Consider the following 22,714-nt stretch of genomic DNA (forward strand, 5'->3'; position numbering starts at 1 on the left):
ATACTGGTAATAAAGATACAGAAACCATCAACTTATTAGCTTCTCTACTTGAAAGTTTTAAAACAGGACTATTTAAAGACCTACAAGGGGCATATCTGTCCTGATTCACACCTCTTGCCTTCAACTTATAATGCATTTCTCTAATGCAGATGTGAGGTCTTAAGAGTAGCATGTCACTCAGTGCAGCCCATGGCTCAGCTGCCCAGTCAACACTTGTTAGCAGAGTCTGTGCTGCGCCTAAAGAGACTCCTCTAGCTGGGAAACCTCTGCAGGTCAGAACAGGGACCAACAGTTTGCAGGAGGTGAGGACAATTGGGAAGAGAGGAAATGGGATACTGCAACAGCAAGTAAAGAGGAAGAAAAACAGAGAAAAAGTGGCCAGTGCTTTAAGGAAAGGGAGAAGGAAAAGCATTGCTGTGATTTAATCTTTAAACACGATCATTTTTTATATGAAAATTGTATGTTTATAAGGAAGTATGCTGACAAATAACATTCATGTGATTCTTCATTGCAGTATAGTACCCTCACATTATTGAATCATTCAAAGACTTCATCAACAGTAAGTCATAATTAATAATCACTCTAAGGAACAGAATAAAACTATAATATATGGAAAGTGCTCCCTTACTATTATAATCATAGTATACATGAGTATTTACAGTAAACAAATCAATAAAAGAGAAATGAGGCGGTTTCTAAATCCTGTGGGTCAGTATGTTTTATTTCCTGGCTTTCAGCCTTGGCCACTGCTACAATTACAGAATAAGTGACTTCAAGGATGCTCCAGAAGGCCTGACTCAAGGAGGAGCTCCAGGGACCTCACTGCAAGTCAGAACAGCTGGAAGTAAATTCAGCATGGCAACTGGTCTCTGTGAATGACACTCAACATATCAGATGTGCAACACTCTCTGAGTGCAATCATAGATGAGAACAGATGAGTGGCTGGTAGGTGATAATTAGCCTTTCCCTTCCATCTCTGATGTGACACATCAGATATTAACCAGAAAAAGACATGCAGGTTTTCCACTGATGAAAATTTTAAGATATAATATAAATTTAGAAATATTGCTAATACAAAGATGGTTCTGAAGAACATGGGTAGCAGCTGGATTAACTTTATACCTTACCGTTTTACCTCTGTGTTAGTGGTTAACATACACTACATGAATCATATGGTGTAACAGCTAAAGCCAGTTGGACACAGATCTGCAGGAACCCACCTATCATGAATCATTTGCATGATTCTCCAAATACCACTCTTTCTTAAAAATAATTAATTTTAGATCTAAGTTAAAATTTAAACAAAACAGGTTTCATATTAATCAGAACGAATAGCTGGGAAGGGGGTAAAAAGTCTTATTATCATACTGACATGATAATAATATCAGTAGTGTTATGAATAAATACTGATAACTGTGTTTCTGGTTCTATAAATACACAGAGAGTTGCAAAATCAGAGTTCAGTAAGTAACAGTGCTATTCTTCCACAAGTAAGCAAAAAGATGAAGAGGAGTTTGACCACCTGTAATACCATCAACCCTGGAAAAGCTACACTTGACTTTGGTACCTTAATTCTCGGTACCTTAATTTGTGGTACACACTAGGAACAAGGCAGGTGCTAGCTGTGGTTATGGCAGTGTCAAGGCACTTCTCTCCAAGAGGAATGTTGAGGACATGTTGGATGGCTTAGTGTTTTACCTCCTTACTTCTGTGTTTAATTATGGAAAGCAATTTCAGCAAGTACACAAAGCTCCTACCTTGTATATCATATTCAGTTAGAAATATTACTTCCAGTATGAAAGACTTTGCTAAAATATTCAATACTACTGTGGCAGCAAGTAGACTGTTTGGTACCTACAGTTTACTTTACTGTTAAGTTTTATTTTTATCATCACCCACAGCAAAGAGAATTTCTAATATACTTTTTTCTCATAACTCCAAACCTCTCTGACTGAATCATCTCTTAGATGAAAAATGTTTCTCTTTCATCCTTACACAGGAGAGAAATATAACCTTTATGCTCAATTCCTGCTCCAGTAAGCCAAGCAGGACTTCATTGATTTCATTGACTTTACAACCACAAGGAACTCATCCACACAGAGATCCCCATTTAGCTTAGCAGGCTACAAAGGGTTAGGAAAGCATGATGGAAAGGAAAATGCTCCAAAGAAAACCACACTACTAAGGAAGCATTCCCTATACACACACTGATCACAATCACTGGAACTAATCTTGAATCTGTTTGCTCGAACAAAAGCAGGATTGCTAAAACTGACAAGATCTGCTTAAGTTAAAACAATGTCACCAGTACAGGAACATACAAGACATCCAGCAACTAGACAACATAATTCTTTAATTAAGAATTATATTAAATATATATAATATAATATTATATTATATATGGGTCATAATTCTTTAAGTTTAAATTCCTGATCTTGACTTCTAGCAAAGAGCTGCTATCAAACTGTGCATGGGATACGTTTAGCTCTAAAACAAATCCCATATTTCAGATCACTCAGGGATAAACTATGCTTAGCATTTTCTACTGGAGCCCTACAGAAATTATTTTATAGCTGAAATATGAAAGATATTGCTTTACTGTATTCCACAACCTCAGTGACAATTACATTTGTTCTGTTTAATCACAGTAAGATTTTCATTGGAGAAGTGAAAAATCCATGGACTTGTGAGTTGCTTTTTTCTTTAATAACTAGGTTCTAACAGATATCAATCATACACTAGCATCATTATTTCACAGGTATTTTTCAAGACAGCTCTCAAAACCACTTCCACACCCCAAGGGTCTCTCCCATCAGCTGCAACTTCAAGTTTGCCTTGAAATACAGTAATAATCTTTCCTCATTTCCCTGTGCTTAACTGGATTGCTTGTAGAACATCTCAGATCACCCTTATCTCCAAATGAAAATATGCTTATGCTCCAAGTGAAACAAAAAGGGAATTTATACCATTGCATCTCTAAAAGGGGTCTTCAAGATATTCTGTATACTCAAAAGATAAAGCTACTTGTAAATCAAAGGTATTTGCATTTTATCATAAACATACAAAGGAGTAATATTTTAGAAGACTAACACATACCTCAAAAAAACTCACTTAGGAAAGCAAATACACAGAGAAACTATTGGGAGTTAAATAAAGGAAAGTAAAATGGTAATGAAAAAGCAACATCATCTCCCATCCAACCCTAGATTCTGCAAACTGTCAGATAGAAGTTTGAGAGGGAAGATTTTCTTACCTAGAATCATCCAGCTAATAATTTGATTCAATACAGGCAATCCAAGTTTGTTCTTAAGACTGTCATGGGTACTGCTCACCACATATGTTGAAAGAGCAATACTCAACATCTAGAAAGAAGAAATGAAACACAAAATTAATGTATGGATCTCTTCCATCCCATACAAAATACATAAATATGCTTTAGAGTTGCATAAACATCTCTTCTGGATCACCTTAAGAACAGGAAGTCTGATATGTAGTGTTAAGAATTTCTAACTCTTTATAATTTACAATTACAAGCTTTTTAAAACTTCCTTCTAGTTTATTTTTTATTAATATGCTTATTATTATTTATTTGTGCTACTTTAAAATAGCATACACAAGGACCCTGGATCACTGATTTGACATGACATGCTCTTTGTCAAGAGTAACTACTTAAACACTCATGCAAACCACAGAAAACATATGCCCCCAGCTTTTAAAGGTGCACTTGTCCTCAAACAACCACCACCAAGAACAAGCAGAACCTCTGGCTCTGCTGCAGTATCAGGTACAGGGCAAAGGGGAAGGGTACTTAAGGCAAGAGCTTTGCATGGCCAAAACTGCTCCAGTAAGAAGAAAAGCAGCAGCAGAAGAGACTGGATTAAGGGATGGAAAGAAGCTTTTTTCCCCCCCTCCAATTAAATTGTTTGAGCCAAGCAGAGCCCTGTGCCTGGGAGAAGCAGGGAAGCTGAAGAGGGTTTTTTCCTTGACTAATTCAAGAGACACCATTCAGTCACCAAGTACATGCAAAAAACCTTAGGAAAATTACCTCATGAGTCAGTTACTTTTGAAAGGTGACAATTATGCAAGAAAATGCTTGAGCCAAGTTTTCAATTACTCCTATTTATTCACAACTCTGCAGTTCCACTAAAAGGCAAATCAAGCATGCACAGTACTTCACAAACATGTGCTTTAAAACTGCATTACAAGATGTAATTGCTGTTGTGGCTTTTTCAGTGTGCAGCAACTACCCAGTGTTCGCATCCATCACTTTTTGCCGTAGAATAGTTGCTATTTTTCTTCTAGACGAAGTGATACCTAGGTATCAGCCCAGAGGATACACTTAGCAGTCAGCATTCATTTTTGGCCAGTCTCACAGGTGCTCAATATCTGCTGCTTCTATTTAATTTGAGGCCACAAGAACACGTACCTTGTATTTCTCTGTGACATCAATAACCAAGGTCAAAACAGTAGGAATCCAAAAGCACAGGGAATTGGACTCTTTAGACCTCTGATGTTAATTTTGGATATTTTTGTTGTTTTCAGGCCTTCGATACATCTTTTCAAGCTCTTTTAGTGTCACGAGCTCTGGTAATCCCTCTGCTATCCCCCTAGACGCTGGTGCAGTCACTTTGCACTCACTTTGTGTCATGTCCCATAACATATCTTGTGCCTTGGAAGACTTGTGATGACCTGGGCACATTAGTAAACACAATGTACTGCTGCAAGATCTATACCAGTGTCCACGGAAGGGCTCTGCATCTGCTTTTAAGAATCCTGTGTTCACAGTTTAAATAATGTTCAAACTGCTCTTGGTTTTTATCGACATCTCTGTCGAACAGAGTAGAAGCAACATGGAGATGCAAACAGCTAAGAAACTGTCTTCCTTCATCCTTCACAACCTTCTCTGAAGCTCAGAGATTATTTTTGAACAGCTTAAGAGCAGGTCTCTGAGACACACTCATCTGTAGGTCACAGCTAGAATGGGGAAACCAAGGATGACATCTGCAGTCCTGATACTGCCAGCAGCTCTGTCTGGGAGTTTTCCTAAGCATATATCATGGAAACAACCCACAGGCATAATGGTAGAAGAACCACCATCATTAGCTGGGTACAAGGTGAGTTGAAAAGACCCTTCCTTCCCCTGGTTCCAACAATATGACATGGATTCCTTCTGTTTACTTCTCCTCCTATTCAAAAGATGTGTATATGTTGTACTTAGGGACATGGTTTAGCGGTGATCTTGGCAGCACTAGGTTAATGGTTGGACTCAATCTTACAGGTTTTTTCCAACCAAAATGATTCTATAATTCTAATTTAGAGGAGAAAACTAATAAACTGATTACCTTGGACACACATGAAGTTCAAGCCTCCTAGGAATAATAACTTAGCCCAACATTATCAAGCAATGGAAACAGCTGTGTTTTCAGTAGTGCAGCAAAAACTGGACATTACCTATGAAACTGCTGGCAGAGAGAAACTGGTGCTCTCTCCAACTAAAAGATTAAGTTGTACAGTAGCACTGCAGCAGTCTACTGATGGATTATGAATGACTCCTGTTTTCATCATTCCCGAAGCCTTAGTGACCTCTCAGAGATCACAGAATCAAAGAATTGATAACATTAGCTTAGGTTTAAATCAGTGAGCCCAACTAACAGCATTGCCAACTCCACCACTAAACTATGTCCCTAAGTGCCACATTTACATGTCTTTTAAATACCCTCAGGGATGGAGACTCCTCCACTTCCCCAGGTAGCCTGTTCCAATGCCTGACAACCGTTTCTGTGAACAATTTTTTCCTAATATTCCATCTAAATCTCCCATGGTGAGACTTGAGGACGTTTCCTCTTGTCCTATCACTTGTTACTTGGGAGAAGAGACCGACACCCACTTCACTAGAAGACAGAAGGATAATTAACCAAAAGGCAATTTCTTGCCAGAGCAAAAAAAATTCAGTAAAAAATGTTATTCCCTCTTTAATGATCTCAAAAGAAAAGCTGACAAACTCCTGGCAGTTCTCAAAAACGGTGAGGGTGTAACTAACACCTTCTACCTCCAGCAGTGACATGCATCAAAACTTCAAAATTAGGTCTAAACATAACTGAAGTTTTTGTAACAGAAATGTAAATGTAACCCCATGAAGTTACTCAAGCTTGTATTTTTACTTTAAAAATGTCTTTATTTACACATTTAGATAGTTTTAATGAAAAATCTTTTTGATCATGCTGTTTTGTTGTCTAAGACTTTTTTGTTACTTTAAGGTTAACACCCATGTTGAAAATCTACAGTGTGTAGGTACAAAAAACAGTGAATAAATGAGCAGCTTGTAAGTGGCCTCTTAGATTCATACAGGTGTTTAAGGTGCACACTCTGTCCCATCCATGGAGAAACCAACACAAAAATAACACAGTTCAGGACCACATCAGAGGGAATTACCTTTTCTATGAAGGACTACCCACAAACTGGCAGGTTTTTCGCCTACTCTGATGGTATCTGCCAGCTCAGGTTTCTTTTTGACCAAAAGCAGAGCAATTGCTGTAATGGAACAAGCTTTGTTCCTTACAAGGCATGATATTTTCACTACAGGCTAATTTCCAGATGAAAAAGGAAGCTCACTTGGACAAAAAAGAACAAAGTTTTCTTCAGAAGAGAAAAAGTTTATCATAAGCATGACAAAAAGCCTAGACTATGCTGAATCCCTTTCTTTGTGTGATTGAAATCGAAAGAGAACTGAAAAGGGAAGTGTCTTTATTCAGATGTAATTCCAAAATAATTTGTGAAGAACAACTCAGGCAAATAAGAACTACTTGAGCCTTTATGAAATATTATCTTATTTATTGTAAGAAAATGCATTTCATCCCAAATCAGCAGATGCAAAAAATTGAGGTGAGGTAAAATGAAAGATTTAAAAGACAGTTCTTGCACAGAGACACCACCGAAACAAAGAGAAAAATTATTAAAAAACAAACAAACAAACAAAACAAAACAAAGACAAAGACAAGTCATGGGATCCTGATCAAAGTAGCAAAAAAGTTTGGCCAGATCAACAGAACTTCCATTTTGCTAAATGGAAAAAAAAAAACACAAAACCAGCTACACTCTCCAGTTATTCCTTTTCCTCTGTGTAATTCAAAGGCTTTTAGTCAGAGCTGAACCTATAAAAGGTGTTAGCAGAGCAGTTAAGGAAATCTCCAAGAAAAACCATAGAAGTAAGGGACACTGCATCTTCTGCTTTAGTCAATACTTGGAAAAAAGTGGAACACAGAGAAGAAAGACCTACAGCGAATTCATCTATCTTCTCATTCCCCAAAATGAAGAAACATCAAAGAAACAATCTTAATTTCCTCTCTAGGAAGGAACAATATCATGAGAGGAAAGCATAACCTTCAATGACTGCCTCCAAACACCACCTGTAGGGGAGCTGCAAAACCTACTTTTACAAAACCCCTTGACAGATGCAAAGCAGGAACCCGATTGAGTGCACTTATGGATATGCGTGTCAGTGCCCTGATTACTGTCTGTCACTGCAAAATAGGTATGTTTCCTTTGACTAGGGGACTCATCTCACTCTTAAAACTGTCTGGGAGTTTTAAATCAAAACTCGGGATTTCCAAATGCGCTAAACAAGCATTTTAAAAATTACCCCTTCCTGTTCCCACTGAGAAGTCCAACTCAAAGGAAAACATACAAGGAGAATGAAGGAATTCTGTTGCCTAGAAATACTTAAATTCTGACAAGTATTTTCCTTTCATATTCCTGTACATTTCAAAGCAACTAAATGCAACCTAACCTCAAAACAAGGTGTTTATTTAGAAACATGTATAATGCCTCTGTAATGTCCTTTTCCCCCTCTACATCTGAATAATCTCACCTCTCAATCCTTTCCTTACCCAAAGTGTGAATGGTGGATCCCATGTTTTCCATTCTCAAGTAAGGTGCTGAAACAAAAGTCTAATAGAGACTAGTAATTAGATGTCACTGTTGTAAAGTATCTTCCAATTAAGGGGCAATTTGAGGAACTTTATGATCTTCTTAAATGTTGGGAGAAAAATTAAGACATTACTTTCTGAACAAGAAGGTGGAACATTTTCATCTACTTAAGTACCTCAGGCCTCTGTGAGTGAATTTCCTGATTCTCTAAGTTTGCCCAAGAGTACTCTGTCATTACTTTTTTACTACAGATCATCTTAACTTTTGAGCTCCTCCACGAAGTTACACCACATGAGATGTTGCAGCAGTTGTGTGCTGAGTTGAGTTAGCTAGCTGCCCAACCAGCTGCTCCCTCACTCCTTCATCCAGTGCAAGCTGTTTTCAGGCACTCCGGTGAGAAATCCATTGCCGATTCTATACTGGAAATATATATTCTAAATGCTTAGGAAAAGAACTGACACATTTTTTCTACACGTAAGCTGTGAAAGTTCAGAGAAAACACTGCCATATTTTACATGCCTTCATGCTCAGGTAAAGGCATTTTAACTATTCATTACTGTTTCATTACTCCTCCTTTCAACCAATTTGAGCTCTATACCTAAATCACTGATATAATGAATGCATAGCTTAGCTCAATAAGAAACTCCAGGACACACAAAGTCATAACTAATAAAGCTGGTCCTGAAATAAAACCATTATCTTGTAATGAGTAGAAAAGGAAAAAAAAAAAAAGAGGACAGCAGGCATGTAAGCTATTATTAGAATGTTAAAGCTCTCTAGAACTTAATTAGCAGCTACTCTGAAAAATATCTACTTATTTAATGAAGCTATAAAGAAATAAAAACCTTATCTTTCATCTGAAAGACTTAACCAATGGAAAGCCAGCTTAGTATCAGTCTCACACTTATTCTGCAGCAAAAAACTGGAACTGGTTCAGCCCCCTGAACCAGCAAGCCTCTCCTTAGTGTGCAAAGGTCACTAGAACTTATGTACACAGACCAAAGACAGGACAAACTCTCAAACTCTCCAAGCAAAACATCAAAATATGTACACACATCTATATATCAATCAATATAAATACACACAGGATGGGCTTTTGGGAACACAGCATGATGGTACTTACACACGTGCACATGGTTCTCTTGAAATAGTCAAGGGGGAAACTCTTAGAAACAATAACTTTCTTCTTGAAATTTGTGGCCTTGATAGGAACATGTTCTTAGAAAGTAAGTAAAAATTTGCATGTAAAAATTTGAGAATTACTGAAAAGTAGCAACTGACCTGGTAAAAATATACTTTCAGATCTTCATTATTTCTGTACTTATTTGCCAATGAGAAGCAAGAGATCAAGAGGGTCAGCAAACCAGCTGCTATTCTGCAAAAGCAAACAAAAGAACAATAAAATTCCAGCAAATATAATCAAAAGTCTTTTTTTTTGCTGCTGTACGCTGTCTTGTTGCATTTTAATTCCCATACCAGATTCAATCCCAGGAGAGCTTTGGCTTTCCTAAACTATCCTGCATACTCAGTGTCTCTAGGTTCCTACTGGATCATCTGACCATGCTTCCACCTCCTATATACTTTTTTTTTTATGACTGAGCTGAGTCAGGAGCTCCCTGTTCCTACCATACAAGTTTTATTAATGTAGTGAGAAGCTCTAACCTGACATATAGCGCCACTGCTCAAGAACAGATGCACCTGTTTCTCACTGACACTCTGATTTCTCCCTCCTGTATCTTCTCTCCCAGCATCAACTTATCTTCAACATGTAGAAGTGTCACATATATGTATATTTTTAATTGTTGCTTCAAGCTTTTTCAGCTTCAAAACTCCCTTGAAAAGATTCAGACAAGCACAAAGTGTTTCAGAGGTGCAATGTTTCATTAGAAGAAAAAAGAGAAAGCCTGGGCAAGGTGAATATAGAGAAATGTCAGGGAGGAAGATCTGAAGGTAATTTAATTCTATTCTGATTTCTAAGTTGTGCACAAATGTTCTAAAGAATAGAAAAACCTCAGTTTGGACCAGCAGAAATACATATATGTGTATATACAGCTGAGAGGCTGTAATACAGTCAAAGCAAATCTGTCTTGAATATTTGTAATGTGCCCAAGGATCGAGACTAAGAAGGGTTTTCAACAGATGGATCTAAAACACAGTAAAAAAAAAAAAAGGCAGAATGTCAATAATCTTGAAAATATCTGGGCTCATAATTCTACCTGCAATCATATATTACTGCTCAAATCCCATATTTCACTGAGGATCAGGCACCCTGGCTCTGGTGGGGCACAGTATCTTCTGCAGACAGCAGGAGCCATTGCAGTCCTTTCGATTCAAGTCTCTGTCGACAGTAAATACAATGACACCACAAGCCTAACCCTTCAGGTCAACCACCTGGATTGCATCCAGATATGAGAGAGGGCTTGTATGATCAAAGAGTAGCTCACAAGAGGAGAAGGAGAGATAACAAAGATGCGCTACGAGAAAATGTAAATCAACAACTGCTAAAAATCAGACAAGCAACACCACAAAGGAAAACTCCAAACGGAGAAGTAGAAGTGGAAAAAGAAGAGACAAAGGAGACACTGAGGAAGAAGAGAGCTCTGCCCATCCTGTTTGTTCTATTTTCCTGGATATCTCATTAGGTACAGAGTGTTATTCAAAGATAGATTATTCAAAATTAGATGGACAAATTCAGAAAGATGGTATCAAAAATAAATTGCTTTTGACTAAATGTTCTTATTCACGTCAGCGCTATTTACCAGGTTTGCACCCCAGTGAAGCTCCTCCTTTAATGACGACCTTTATTTTCATGTAAAATGTGCAACTTTTGTGTTGTGAGAAATGTTTCCCTTGACAAGAAATTACAGATTAACACAAAGACCAAATGGATGTGGCAAAAGACTTAAAAGTCTATTCTCATTCACATTAGTGAGTAACAGAGGTCTCTATAATCATGTTATTTAAATTCTGAATTTCAACGCCTGTCTCAGACAGCTTTCAATAATAAAATTCCTCACACATGTCAAAAGACAGCCTCAATTTTGAATATCAAAGAGGGAAATAAAAAGTTTAAAGAACAAAATGAGATTCTTACACCAGAGGAATGTTTGGTTCTCTTCCTACAACAGGCATTAATGGAAATATTGCAAGGAGCACACACAAAAGAGTCCAGATCAGTGCTCTTGTCTAAAAAGAGAAAAACAAATGGGATTTTTTTGAGATCATGTGAACAGACAATGGTCTAATCATAAAGAAATATTCAGTGAACTACTAATGGCTACTTGCATCTCCCACAAGCAAAAACCCCTGCATCTCTAAAGAGCAAAATTAACTAAAAAGGGATCATTGATATTACAGCACTTTAATTTAATACAGAAAAGAATCTCATTTACATAGCTGTCAAAATCCCATCAAAGACAATGATAATTAAGCTAAGTTTACACTTGTAAGCACTTTCTCAAAGTGTGGCCTTCACACACATTGCAGGGGCCAGAAATCTGATGAGTGACCTAACAGAAGAAAGACATAAAACTAATGTCCTCAGAAGATTGCAGCAGTTAACTAATCAGCATTGAGAGAGAATACTCTGAGAATATGGTAACATTTTCCAGTCTTTGAATCTGTGTGCCATTTGATTTAACCACTATAATCATCTAAGCAGTTCTCTAAATCCTTTGCCAGGAGGAAAAAAACTCAAACCATTATCCCAGGTATTTTAGTTAAATAAAAACATTAAGAGCTATATCATTTAAAGTTTTCAAGCTCAAGTCAAACTGGCATTCCTGAAAGGAGATTTCAGTGCTGCAAAACATCTTCTGTGCATACCCAGCTTTAAGACAAGTTATTTGATTACTCAACTATAACAAAAATTGTAAGTAAACAAATACAAGCCTCCACTTCGACAGTTCCTGCAGAACAAGACTTAGCAACTTGACTCCTTTTTTTTTTTTTCACCCCAGAACTCTAGGTTTTAGGTATCCCATGAAAAAAGAGATGTTTGAATAACTAATGGAAGAAATTTAATCAAATTAAATATATTAAATTAAAGATTGTGCCACTTCACATCCATATCTACGAAAAGGGAGCTTTTTCCCTGGGAAAAACAGTACAGAAAGCTGGCTGTGAGGAACAATGTGTGCCAGCTGACTTCAGACAACGATGAATTGACAAGCGTTTTTCAGTTATCCTCAATTTTTTTTCTTTTTTTAATAAATGATCATATTACTTGAATGGTGACCAATTGCACATGTCAACATTATTGTTATTGTGACAGTTTGATAAATGATGTGCACTTCATATGATTAAGTCAAGCATTTTTTTGTTATTAACAACAGAAAACTGATAGCTAATTCATAGCTACCCCAAAATTCTTAAGCAGTCTTATTATCTATGTTGTATTACAGACCTCTCCAGATCATATTAAATTTCCTTGCTTTGCTACATGCTGCTCATGACAGGATCAGAATAAGAGCATAAATTGAACAGGAACCTAAAGCAGCATTCCAAAGAGACCAGTTCCAACATCCTAAGATGTAATTCAGCTGTTCACAATTTAAAATGCTCTGCTTAAGCAAAGCAATACAGTACCTTCGCTTGAACCCAGAGCTGTGTGATCACTGGCCAGCCAGCAAAAACAAGAAGACCAACAGTAAGTGCAGAGCGGTAGAAAAAGCTGAAGACCTAATTAAAAAAAAAAAAAAAAAATCCAACAGAAGACTGAAAATCAGGGACATTCATTTCTCAAAGAGTTAGAATGCTAGAAATGAGATACCCTGTTGATACATATGGATAAAATACTTACTAGTATTTCAATTCCCAGTATACAAACCAAGAGGAATCCTATAGACTGACCAATATGAAGTGACAAGACATTTGTGGCCAGGTCTTGAATAACAGGAATTCTGTTAAAAATGATGGAACAAGATAATATTTATTTTTTAAAAAACAGAAATAACAGAAATTTTACCTCTGAAGGGCAAGGAAGGGGTCAGAGCACAAAAGAAGTTATAGATATTGTTGGTCATGCCTGCTGTTTAGAAACGGAGTGGGTGACGGCCAGAGGATCCTTCTGTCCAGCTTTAGTTGGTAGAAAATCAAAAATAAAACCCTCCTGCTCTTTTCCTCCCATTTCTGGCACATCTTTGCCAGTATTTGGACAAGCTTCAGATTATTCTCCATCCAAATTGACTCTGAGTTTATGAATATTTTTGGTTATGTTTTGCTTCATGTCTGTCATAACTGATGAAACATTCAGAAGGTTTAGAGAGAGAAAAAAAATCCCCTGTTAGCTTTTCCAGTGTTTTATGAGACAGCTCATTATCTAACTGCAGTTGGTCTCATTTTCTCTGAATAATACTGAAGTGGTATCTACAAATTGCCAGTAGATCAGGAAAGTAATAGGAATCAGAAGGTAACAAGTATTTTTGGGTTTGGAGTAAAAGGAGACCCAAAGAAGACAAATTTGTTTCAATATGGGAGCACATTCCTCAACATGACTGGTACAGGTTCTCGAAGAGCAGCTGGAGTTCAGCACACTTGACCCTTTGCAGGATCAGACTATTTCAAAATTACTGAAGGAATGGAACAACCAGTCCCATTTTACAAAACAACTCAGCTGCTACAGGTATTTGCCCAAGATTTTAGCACTCTTTTACTAGAGTTACAAGAGTACTAAAAACATTTTGTCTTGGAAATACTTTAATTTATTTTTTATAATAGAAAAGGCATCTTCTAGAATTGGCAGCTGTATCAGTCAGTTTGGAAACTACTCGATGTCAACTGAAATATAAACCAGAGTCCTTTGGAATGGCTTAGGAAACATTTCATGAAGTTTAATAGAATTGTATCTAACTTTTTTCCCAAAGTTATGGGAAAAATTTAACTCTCAACAATAAGGGAGCCCAGACCTGGTCTTGTAAAACAGTAGTCATAAATTGCATTCTTTACTTACTCTCTCACAACTGCATACCATACTGGTACTGGCAAGAGGCAGTATACATAGTATGTCCAAGGACATGTTTGAATCAACAGGAAAAAAGCTATTATCATTCCAGCAAAGGCAAAACCATAGAAGAGAACAGTAGATTTCTGAAAAACAAATGATTGGACAAACATTTTTGAAACAGCAATAATATATTTTAAACTCCACACGATTTGCCATTTTATAGTTACATAGTAAAACAAATGCTATTTTAACATGGCCACACAAGCTGTCATGTGGCTATGTACACAAATCTGAACAAAGTTGTCAGCCAGATTAAAAAAACCCCAACCAACAGCAGGATTTGAAGATCTAATTCTAAATACATCTCTTCATAAGGTCCTCCAGTAAAATCTGCACAGGAAAAGTAAATCTGTACAAACTGGAAGCCCAATATATGCAATGTTATTTATGTTTCATGGAGACTTGAAATCCATCTGCAGTCAGAGATGCTAAGGGTCTTGGAAAAAAGAACTCTCAAGTTTAGATTCTAAAAATAGACTTGGAGTTCAGCCTTTGGAGTTCAAGTTCATAGCATTACGGTCAAAGCGTTTAATGAAAATTCCATCAGGATGTTTATTTCTCCTACTTGAGACATTTGTAAGAGAACTAATTAAATTAAAATACAAAGTATTAACTCCTACCGGAAAAACCCACAACTATTCAGGATGCAGGAACAGCTACTGAAGGAGACTTGTGACCAACGTTCCACAGGAGAAACCACCTTACTCAAAGAACCCACAATTTCAAAATACAACAGTGGACTAGCACTGCACAGCACTGAAAGGTAGCATAGCTACAACTGTTAATATACTTAATCCTAACTTGAAACTCCCGCTTTGGGCTTTTCTTAAAAAAAATAAATTAGATGTGGGATCAGAACATTATATACTCAAAGAAATACATTCTCAGATTGAGAGCACTGTAAGGAGGAACATCAAAAAGAGAAAGAAAATTTTTAAAATGGGTTATCTAAGATAGGTAGGTCAGTTCTCGATCATCAGATAGCAGCAATCTCTTGCAAAGACAAGCATTAAAAAGTCACACTGCATCTGCCTTTTATCTGGTCATTGAACTGCTCTTCCTTATTCAGGGACATTCAGATATCAGAAGAATTAGTGGTAAGGGAAAATTATGTACAAGTTTTAAATAAACAATTTTGTCTGCTATATCAAGTTGCATTACGTACAAAGACAGATTTAGTGACCGAGCAGTCTTAGTGTACTGTGTAGGTAATGACAAAGACACTCTTTTCTTCTACAGAAATGCTAGTTGCTTTGAAGAGTTATGTAGACAGATACACAACCAAGTTAAATATGCTGAAAAGAAAAATCAATTACTAGTTCACATAGATGGATTAACATCTTTTCTAACACCCCCTCCCTGTGACATACAACTGCCTTGATCTAAACTGACAGTAAATGCAAGTTCTAAATGATTTTTAAAATAGAATTTCTCCTAAGATATGACATTAAATTAAGAAAAGATATGTCTTATGGGAAGCTGACAGTGCAATTTTGCTTTATGAGTTTTAAATTTTACATTTGCTGACATATAGACAGAATGAATATGTATACATGATAGGCACACAATATAATTTATCACTGAATGAGTAAACACATACAATCAACATTTTAGTCCATATAGCGATATAAATATTATAGAGTACAATAGAGTCAGTCATGCATTGAAAATGGAAACCAGATTTGCATTTTCTGTGGATGTTTAAAATAGATCAAAAGGTTATGCTTCTTGCTAAGCAAAACAGCACACTACACTAAAAGAAAAAAGTTTCTTTCATACGCAGCACAAGAAACGAAAAACTTTTAAAGATGATATATACAGGATATACAGTTTCATTATTCAGAGGCTGCTTGATTTTATAAGGTTCTGCTTTGCAGGAGACCCTTTGTCAATAGTAGATTAGTTTCTCAGCAAAATTCTTTTAAGTAGCTCCAATATGAGGTATCAACCACATAACTTCCATATATGAAGCATTAGCCTTACACTGTGCTTAAGTATTTAGGTACATTAAAAAAGGTTTCTCCAGAAAACTGAGGAAAGAGAAATTCTATAGACAAAGAACTAAGAAGCCTATTTTTTTTCCTGCCAGTGTTACTAGCATAAAATATGCCTTCCACAAATAAAATCAATATACCAAATGAAAATCTATGTAAAACTAAAAATGCAAAACTTTCCTTAATGTAGTTATTAATATGTCTGATCCTCAGTCTATTTATTGTAATCATTTTGTTCATATCTATCATAACATGCATCTCGGATTATTTCCTCTCAGTTATTTGATGAAAGAAAACCTAAATCATGCCGTACAGCACTTATTAATATTTTCCATTTTAATTTTGTTTGATCACTTTCATTAAAGGCCAAGGCTATCTCATTTCAGCCAGTAGTAGAAACCTCAAGGTAGCATGATAGGAATTTTCTCAGAGTAATGTGTTGAAGGCAGTAAAGATATCGAGTGCTCATTCTCATTTACCTTACCAAATGAAACAATGCCTTTTATTCTGAAACAAATTCTTGAAGTTTGGGAGAATTTCCCTTCCTCATTAAGGGCTTTAATCCTTCTCTAGTGAAATGCCAACTTTTTGCCTGTTCACCTTTTTGAAGTATCTTTTTTCCTGATGAATGACTGAAAGTAAATTAATTTCCTATGATTTTCTACTTTGTGAAAAATCAAACCATAATAACCTCGTCAAAAAGACCTTCCTTCATCTTTGATGTCTTCTGCTGCACCCTTGTAAATCATAAAGAGCAAGAGAGCAGGATGCTCTGTGAAACCACAACTCACTTATTAAAATGGGTTATATATTTTAAAAATGCCATGATTGGATTGCACAGTTTCTGAAAACTGATTTAAAATTGCCAAAGAGGACAGGAATAACCATAATTTACATGCAGATTTTTTTTACAGTAAAGAACAAAAATCAAACTGGAAGACCATTCTTCCAAACGAGTACTATTACAACAGAATGCTGACTTTACTAAAATTATTGTTGCAAATTGGCTCCTGATTCAAGACAGATCCTTTACCAGTTTTAAACCACTATGTTTCCTTACAGTTGGGTTAGCATCTAGTAAAATGCAAACCTGTAGGAAGGAAGAAACTGAGGAAGTACAGTATTGCATATTCAGACTCGCATGGCTTAGGAGTAGTGATCCTAATAAATGGACTGAACAGTAACACTACACAGGATTACAGCAGCTAGGAAACTCAACAGCTTGCCACTTTCCACATGAAGTCAAAAGAAGTGTAAGGTGTGCAGTTTGTCCTACATAGAGTCACTGAGCACAGATATAATGCTGAAAACTGATAGAAAAAAATAATTACATGTTTTCAACCTACCTTATTATTAGTTGGAACAGTCTTGGTCAAATTGGTATGGGTCTTGATAATCACCAAAATCACGTAAGTCGTCCAGCCCACAAAACTCATTGCAATACTTAGACCCAGGAATAATCTATCATAAGTATGGTAATAAGATAAGCCTTCCAAAGCAAGGTTAATCAGGGTTTTGCACAAGGATACCTGGAGGTGGACCAAACATATAAGCAACAGTTCATAACAGTGTAAGTTCGCCATTCCACAGATCAACCTAATTGACAGCAACTGGAGCTCAGGCAGCTCCAGCACTCTTGGCACTCATATCCTCTCCACACTCAGGTACAGTGTTTTGGCCAGCACCAGGTGCTGGAGTACACACTGCTTTGGACTCCTGTTGGACATAAAATCAGCTATCGCTTGGCTCCTTAGCCATCCTCCCTGGCTATGACAGTAGTTAGATGGTGAAAGCTACACAGATAGCACACCTTGAACACCATCTACTACCAAGCATGTCACTTGGTTTCCCCATAAGCATTTGACTATATATATTCCATAATAAGTTAGTCCCTTGAAAAACAGTCATGTGCTTCTGAAGGCACATTTATGCAGGAGGAAGATTATGGATGCAGCTGAAACATGGTCACTCTCCACAGCCTGAAATACCTCCTTCCTGGGGTTCAGAGACTACACTGGAGTCCCAGCTTCATTCACAAATCAGCTGCTTGGGGTTCTCAGGACGTAAATCATTTGGACACAAGAAGGGTTGTATCTACTGTAATTACAGGTCCCCTTACTCAGTATCTCCAATTGGGAGACATCACGATAAAAACAATGGGTTTTCCCACCATGAGTGTCATTCAGATGTGTTGACTCCTCTTATTTACCCAAAGATGGGAAGCTCATCTGTGTTATTTGTGGTCACAGAGGATTCCCTAGTGGTTAAAAGATCTGTAAGGAGGAGTAGAATAAGAAGTTGAACATACATGATGATGCTTCTTTATATGTGCAGGTATTCAGTTGGGACTTAACAACAACAATCAACAGAAAAAGGTATGGCCACAACTGAAGAGACCACAAGTCTGCCAGTGGGCAAACTCACCCCAAATGACACCATTCTAGAGGATACAATTATGACTGTATATTTGCAATGCGAGTTGAGGCAAAAAATCATCCACATCCCAGCTTCTGGTAATGCACTGACCTTCCTGCATTGCAATACAGGATGTTAAGGACAACCAGGGCACAAGCACAAGTCTCATGTGCCAGTGATCAAGAGTGAACTTGAACACCTGGGGCATTCAAGCGAACAAGGGGTAAAACTTACATATAACCAACAACACAAAATCGCAGGTTCTACTCCTGAAAGGTACAAAATGTCTCCTACAAGTAAATGTGACAGCCAAATAGAAGTATTAGGAAACCAAAAAGAAAACCCGCTCCCACAGCAAAATAGATCCATTTATTTAAACTGAACTGTTTCCAATTTGCAACAAAGTAAATAAAAAGGCATAAGGTATAAAGTAGATTTAGCTGTCCTGTGCATAAAATAGTAATTTATTGCCCTGAGAATCATATTAGGAAAAAAGAACTGAACCCTAATACATAATGGAATTATTCTTCCATGCATCTGGCAAGTTAAATGCAATCTTATATATTCAATTTTTTCCACTTACTTTTTAACACAAAAGTCAATGACCAAACTAAACCTGTTAAAATGAAAGACTTCTTGGTATCATTTAACTCTACAAATTATTTCTGTGAACATCAGAATACAAGCACTGGTGAACTGCACCCATCAAGTACCCTGTCAAACAGTGTGTGGTAGCAAATGCTTAGGAAAGTAATACTGGAACTGGAAAGCATGATTTCATATATGGCTCCCAGTCTGATAAACTGAAAACGTGACATTAAAACCAAGAACAGCTGGTTCAGGTAAAAGAACAAAAAAAACCCCAAGACCTACGATGGAGCAAAATATCACTTTTTTTTCATGCAACTGGCAGTCTAAGAAGTGTGAACATGAATTACAATCTTCAGTTTCTCTCTCAATCTACCCTTTTATACAGTCGAAAATAAAAACATATAGTGTGTCAGAATACTATGGAATGGTAATAGTTTAAGAAGTATGAGGAAAAAAATACAGCAAGTCAGTATTATTGATTAGAACTGGTATCCAAATGCAAAGTTTTTGAGACTTGAAGTGAAATTTTTTTTGTGTTAATGAGACATGCATTATAGGAGATGAGTTTTATTTCTCAGTTCATTTCAACTTAAACAAATCTAAATATTTACATATAACAAAAACAGACTTACCGCTTCATTGTACTTCTGCTGCTGAATATATAATCTTATTTTCTTTAAAAAGTTTATTTGTTCAGATTCAGAAAGTGGTCTGTACAACAATATAAAGAGATATTAACATTTCTTCTTTTCATGAGCAGAAAAAAAACTTTGCAATAAAAAAATTACTCTGGAATGAAACATAACAAAAATATTTTGAACTTCATTAGAGGCAAATAGGTAATTGAGACTAATCTATTCCTCTACATTTATCTTCACACATGTCAATATGGCTTCTGTTTAACCTATCTCAAGATTTTTGCATTAAGAGACATTTCTTTTATGTAGCTTATCCCATCTAATACTGCCAAAAATTATCTCCCTTGTGCATTATTACTGACCATTGCCCTGGACAAGAAGCATGGCACATCCAAGAATTAAGCAATTTAACTGATTTAAAGATGGTTGTAGGTAGTTTGTAAACCTGACAGCATAGGATGATTTGCTCAGGTTCCACACTAACAGTAGATGATGCATAACAATCTTCTCTTTGAAAAGTTATGAGCTTGTCTCCTGTTACACAGGGAGCTATTAGCAGAGTCCCAAGAGCAGGGGATAACACAGTCACCTGGCTACACTGAAGTCAGTGACAAAAATCTCTTTGATTTTAATGAATTTGATCATCAACCTAAGTAATTGCTACAATTCCTCCGCTACAGAAAGTAGCAACAAGGACAAACAAGCCAGTCACCCAAACTCCACCAAAGGAAAGGGGAAGGACCAGTTTCTCCTGTACCATTTTCTTTCCAAGTTAAGAACAGGAGCAGGCCAGAGGATCCCAGGGTTGCCCTGGGTAAGTTATAAGCCAAAGCACAATCACTGTCGCTCTAGGCCACCACAGGCAAACTATCCTGGGTCACAGCTTTCTGACAGCCGATGAACACATACAGCAGTTTTGCACACTTTCCACAACATCACCGTGGCACAGCACCACCTCCCCAGCACCCCCAGCACACGATGGCCCAGCTGCACACCTCCCTCTCTCACACAAGCTCCTTCACATGCCGCACACACGACCACCAACTTCATGTTTCAGGCAGTGCCAAATCAGGACCAGCCCTGGGTCACTCCCACTCAGCTGAACCACAGGGGCAGGTCTTGATCTTACACAGCTGCTGCATGGAAATGCTCATTCCTGCAGCTCCCAAACACTTGCGAACCTCTTTTGCCTATAGCCCAGCACCAGTTGATATGTAATCAATACATACATACCACCTTTTGAGCCATGAAATATATTACAAGTATTCTGTGCCTGAACAATCTGAATTGTTATAATTAATAACATCCTAGTATATTTTGATGCTCTTTCCTTAAGTTCAGAGCACAGCAGTATTGTGCAGGAATCTCCCAAAACACTGGATAATAGGAGCAGCAATGCATCTTACTATTGAGAAGAGTAAATAACTATTAAAAAAATGTTTGTCCCTTTTCAATCTAGAAAAGAATTGAAGGATGGTATCTATAAACAAGTAGGAAGAAAGAGGTCCCATGGAAAAGGAAAAAGGGAGGAAAAGATGATGACAAAGTGATGGTAAGAGTTTGATCACCTTAACTTTGGGGGTAGAACAGAGGATTTTAGAAACCAGAGTTGAAAAATAGCAAAGTGAATATTGGTTGTTTCTGCACCTTCATGACATGCCCCAATGGAAGCCAACATGACAGCTCCACAGCCTGAGGGCTACAGTTGGAATCAATTCTTAAAGTAGGTAAACCAGATCCAAATACTGCCTCAAGGAAATCTGTGGCCCTCAAATTTTGCCAAGTTGTTTGGTAGGGGAAAGGGGGTAAAACACCAAATGGAGGTGAGATTTTTCACCATGTGTGGAGATTAACAGGAGGGAAAAAAAAAGACAGCTTTTAGGTAAGGATTTAAAAGAAAATCTGGAATAAATATTCAGGAGCTTTATTCAGGACTTAAATACATCCAAGATGTTCCTGTGTTCCCTGTCTAATTTTTATTGTCTTACACATACTATTTTCTGTGAATTTTATCCTTGTCATATTCGATGCAAACTCCTTATAAAGTAAAATTGTATTTTACTTTATATCTTTAGTCATTTTGCTATAACCCCCTTATTATCTTTTGACTCTCAATGAATCATTATATTATTAATGAACAATAGTCTTCACCTATTCCTTCTTAAGAGGACAGCACCTGGGATGTCTGTACACGGATGGTGTAACAGAATAAATAGGATTTTTAAAAACTAAAGTTTCAAGTAAGTCAAACACAGAAAGCAATTATTTTGTCAAATGGGGCTACCATTAGCAGGGGCATTGTTAATTTTCAATAGCTAACATCATACCACACATTTTAGCTTATTTCCATAGATACGCTTTTCAGGAGGCTGATCTTACAATTGTCTAACTGCTTTTGTAAAATTTATTAATTTCTATGAAAATGCAAGGGCTGATAATTATCTTAAGATATTTTCCCTCTGTATTAAGGAAAAAGGCAAAAAAGTGATTAGGGAACTTTTGTATCTTACACCAGCCTATAAAGAAGAGTTAGCAAATATGCTGATTATCCCTTAATTACAGAATAAGTACAGCTCACCATAAGCAGTTTATCATCCACTGAGGACACTGATTTGCTTCCTGAAGCTACAAAACAGATGAGAGATTTAAAAGAAGCCCCTTGCTAGATGTAGCAGAAAGCAAAAACAGACAAAGACGAGCCATGAACAGAAGTGGAAAGTTGCCTATAGAAGAAAGCCATGGACTTCAGAAATGGTGATTCTATAAAGCCTACAAGACTTACCAAAAAACAAAACCACAAGGAAAATTTAAATCTGAGAAGTAAAAGCTTGAACTATATTTAGCACCACTTAATTTTAACTTAAACTATTTAAAAGGTTTCCAATAGAATACAGATAGTGCTAGGAAAGAATAAACTGATCAGAATCATTTCCCCATGTTTGAGCATGCAACATCCCAGAGGCACTAGTAGTATGTCAATGTATTCTCAAAATCACTTAATGCACATGTCCATGTAATTAATATTAATAGTAATGAAGTTAATTTACTGATCATTATTAGAAAGATTTTGAACCCTAGAAAAAAAAAAAAGGTATGTGTATACACACTCTTCCCAGTTACCCATCACCAAAATCCAATTCTACCAA

At 36.8% G+C, this 22,714-nt stretch overlaps 1 protein-coding gene across 5 annotated transcripts in view; it reads right to left on the bottom strand.

Moving 5' to 3' along the window:
- Positions 1-22,714, bottom strand: part of PIGN (phosphatidylinositol glycan anchor biosynthesis class N) — a 101,029-nt gene that overhangs the window by 23,508 nt on the left and 54,807 nt on the right. For all 5 annotated transcript variants that reach the window (XR_004360501.1, XR_004360502.1, XR_004360503.1 and 2 more), the window contains exons 13-20: positions 19,563-19,641; positions 17,271-17,453; positions 13,877-14,013; positions 12,728-12,827; positions 12,514-12,606; positions 11,021-11,112; positions 9,208-9,301; positions 3,254-3,362 (exon numbers count right to left, since the gene is read on the bottom strand). Coding sequence is in view for 2 of the 5 variants with exons in the window: in XM_032707611.1 (XP_032563502.1) it covers positions 3,254-3,362; positions 9,208-9,301; positions 11,021-11,112; positions 12,514-12,606; positions 12,728-12,827; positions 13,877-14,013; positions 17,271-17,453; positions 19,563-19,641 (887 nt within the window). In the remaining 3 variants the exon portion in view is untranslated. The remainder of the gene's footprint in view (positions 1-3,253; positions 3,363-9,207; positions 9,302-11,020; positions 11,113-12,513; positions 12,607-12,727; positions 12,828-13,876; positions 14,014-17,270; positions 17,454-19,562; positions 19,642-22,714) is intronic.

The sequence above is a fragment of the Chiroxiphia lanceolata genome, chromosome 1 (genome assembly GCF_009829145.1).
Source record: "Chiroxiphia lanceolata isolate bChiLan1 chromosome 1, bChiLan1.pri, whole genome shotgun sequence".
NCBI lineage: Eukaryota > Metazoa > Chordata > Aves > Passeriformes > Pipridae > Chiroxiphia > Chiroxiphia lanceolata.